Source organism: Dioscorea cayenensis, chromosome 19, assembly GCF_009730915.1.
Source record: "Dioscorea cayenensis subsp. rotundata cultivar TDr96_F1 chromosome 19, TDr96_F1_v2_PseudoChromosome.rev07_lg8_w22 25.fasta, whole genome shotgun sequence".
Taxonomy (NCBI): domain Eukaryota; kingdom Viridiplantae; phylum Streptophyta; class Magnoliopsida; order Dioscoreales; family Dioscoreaceae; genus Dioscorea; species Dioscorea cayenensis.
In genome coordinates this window covers 18,787,118-18,790,409 of record NC_052489.1, presented here as the reverse complement: position 1 = coordinate 18,790,409, position 3,292 = coordinate 18,787,118, and the positions used below count along the sequence as shown (strand labels likewise).

General features: G+C 40.4%; 1 protein-coding gene across 1 annotated transcript; it reads right to left on the bottom strand.

The window, feature by feature from the left end:
* Positions 1-914: 914 nt before the first annotated feature.
* On the bottom strand, positions 915-2,277 carry LOC120249851 (pentatricopeptide repeat-containing protein At1g61870, mitochondrial-like). Its single transcript, XM_039258529.1, has one exon. The coding sequence runs from the start codon at positions 2,216-2,218 to the stop codon at positions 1,049-1,051; it is 1,170 nt and encodes a 389-aa protein (XP_039114463.1). The 5' UTR covers positions 2,219-2,277; the 3' UTR covers positions 915-1,048.
* Between the last annotated feature and the right edge of the window lie 1,015 nt (positions 2,278-3,292).

Sequence of the window (3,292 nt, the reverse complement as noted above, 5' to 3'; positions counted from 1 at the left end):
AAAACTCATTTGGTTTGGAGACATACTGATCGATTCTAGACTGCATTTGCCTACGAGATATAGCTTATCCATCTTGTCAAAAAGAATAACATGCATATCGTTTGCAAGGCAATGCTAATGTTCTTGCATCCTTATTTCTTCTGGAGAGAAAAAACCAAAGACTTGAATGATTGAAGAACTATGTAAGTTCACTTAATGAGGCAAGAACATCACTATGCGAATGTGGGAGATAAAAGAATGTGAGTAGTTAGAAGAGTAACATGGGCTAAGAGTGTTATATATATATATATATATATATCTCCGCGAGAAATAAAGGTGCAAGAACATCAACATAACCTTGCAAACGCATTGATAAGCCGATCATAACATCCTTACTCCACATATGTGGAGAGTGAGTTGTAAATGCACATCATTAGTCAGATGTGGAGAGTGAGTTGAAAACGCACATCACTAGTTACACACCCACAGTGTTCAACACTGTTCAATGCTTTTGGAAAATGGGTAATGAAAGTTTGTCAACCAATGTCTTTTGCAATAAGGTTATAGTAGGCGATTCCAAACGCTATTGTATATAACAAGAAGTTGTAGGTATTTGACTTGGATAATAGCGCAGGGGAGGAGGTTTGTACCGATTTGATTTTAGTTCCCATATCAATTCCCACGCAGTTAACAAAGATTAATTTATAAAGACATCCCATCAATATTGTGGAATAATTTCTTTATAATGTTTTCGAGCCATCTAGAAGACTTAAAAACATCTAGAAGACTTTAACAATTTGATTTTTAAGAAAAGAAAAAGGCTTATTTTGAAATTTTGCATTTTTTAATCCATTTTTTTCCCAAAAAAAAACTATTGAATTATATATAAATACATAATTATAACAAACAACCTACAATACTTCGAAATATATCACATTTTAACCTAATTATATCATCATCAAATGACCCCTTGACACAAGTCAAACAACAATGCCATCCAAAACAAGATTCAAGCCTTTAATCAAAACAAATCAAACAAACACCACAAAAGCAACACAAAACTTACCAATCATTGCAATGCAAGACCTTTCTCAACCTCATTCCATGCATCCAAAGCCTCCTTCCCTTTCACCACCATCTTCATCTTCTTCCCAACAACCCCTGCCTCATAACCCTTCCCCTGCTTCACCAAACCATCAATCAAACCCTTCACCACCTCAAACGGCAATGCAAACTTCTTCCCAACACTCTCCTTGCACACCTTGAATGCCATCTCAAACTCCCCCTTCTCCACCAATCCTTTCACCAACACATTATAAATCTCCGGTGCCGGCGTCACATCACACTCACCCTTCCTCTTCATCACTCGCATTTTGCCGAACACCTTCCGTGCAGAGCTAACATCACCTTCTTCACAGTATCCATTGATGATGGAATGGAAGCTCATTCGATCCGGCTTCAATCCTTTGCTTACCATGACGTCCAACAATTCCTCACCTTTAAAACTCTCACCTTTTTGGCACCAATTCTTGATTCTGCAGTTGTAAGTGAAGACATTGAGCTCAAGTTTGTTGTTTGAGATTTCTCTTAGAACTTCTTGGAATCCAGCTTCGTCTCCTTTGTCCAAGAAACCGTGGAGGAGAGCGTTGTAGGAGATTACATTGGGCGTGAGACCTCGTTGAGGCATTTCATCAAGCACCTTCCGGGCGGCACTTAGATCGCCATTTTGGCAGAGGCCTTTGAGGAGGAGGTTGTAGAGAGGAATACCTGGAGTGAAGGCAAGGCGTTTGGTGAGCTGATTGAAGTTTTCTTGGAGGTGATCGAGCTGGAAACGGTTGTCGATGAAAGCGGAGAGGAGAGCTGAGATGGATTTGGGGCCGGGGGAGATGGCGGAGGAGTTGAAGGCTTCGCTGGCTCGGGAGGGCATGCGTGCGAGGGAGTAGAGGGAGATGATGCGGGCGAGGAAGCCATCGGAGGTGGGAGTGGGAGGTGAGGAGAGGAGGCGGTCAATGAGGTCGGGACGGTGAGCGCGGGCGAGCTTGGAGACGGCGAGGTGGAAGAGAGGACGGTGCTGGTGGAGGCGTGGGATTTGTGGGGAGGCTTCGGAGATGAGGTCGGGAATGAGATGGGGGTCGGATGTGCGGATGCGGGAGATGAGATTGGAGATGGGTTTGGGAGTGCGAGGGATGGGGGTGGTGGAGGTGCAGAGATTCCGGCGGAGGAGCTGGGCGGCCGCCATTTGAGGAGGGGGAGAGAGCTTCGGGTTTGTTTGGTTGGGGGGTTTTTGATTCGGGGTTGTAGTGATAGAGATCGGAAGAGAAGTTTGCATGGCAAAATAGTAAAATTAATCTGAATTTTGATTTTATTTTATTTATTTTATTTTTATTTTATTTTTGTGTGTGTGTGTGTGTGTGTGTGGGGGTTTGAAAGGCTTTGTTTATTTATTTGATTTAATGGTTCAAGTAATTGTGGGAAAGTAGCAACTAGATTTCAGAATATATTTTAAAAATAATTTATATCACAAGCTCCCTCAGGGTAGGTATTATATATTATATAAGAAAATATTATCACTGATGTGTGAATTCTATTTCATATATATTTTTAATTTTTCTTTTGGCAATCCAAATGAGAATTTGTATCATATTACTTCAACCTCACAATTTATCAGTTGCCTAACGGGAAGCAACCAAAACAAACCAAAAAAACAAGCGAACAAGAAGAAAAAAAATATTACACATGATATAAGACCACGAAAGAGGAAAAACATGAAAAACTTCCTGAGGCTCTAAATTTTTCTATTAACAAATTTGCAAATTTCAAGCTTACTACAAGAAATACACAGTCACACATAAAGCAACTCTACATATTATACTAATTAAACTTCTACAAGTTACTCTTCTTTTAAACCAAAAAGCTTTTCTATGCCAGTTTAACACATTTCTCTTTATATTACAAGCATTCAAAGGCTTTTTCCTTGTAATATTTAACAAAATGCTTTAGAAGGAAAGATGATCTATATTTTTATTAGTAGCACCACATAAAGAATAATTTGCTGTTAGAAATAGGCAACTCCAAATCTAACATTCCTTAGAAAACCAAAACTAACCATCCGTGGTGGTAATCATCCCCCTCTAGGGGGGGATGATTACTAATCCCAATGCACACCCATGTTTGGGTGTGCATTGGATTCTTTGATTACCCTGGGGTGATGTTTTCACCCCATGTAGGGTAATCATCATTCCCCCCAATTTTGGGGGGAATGAAGGGGGAGGGAGGGGGTAATGGACATAAAATGTCCATTTTACCCTCTCCC

Excerpts from the sequence above, each read along its gene's own strand:
- LOC120249851 (XM_039258529.1), bottom strand. The coding sequence starts at position 2,218 with ATGGCGGCCGCCCAGCTCCTCCGCCGGAATCTCTGCACCTCCACCACC.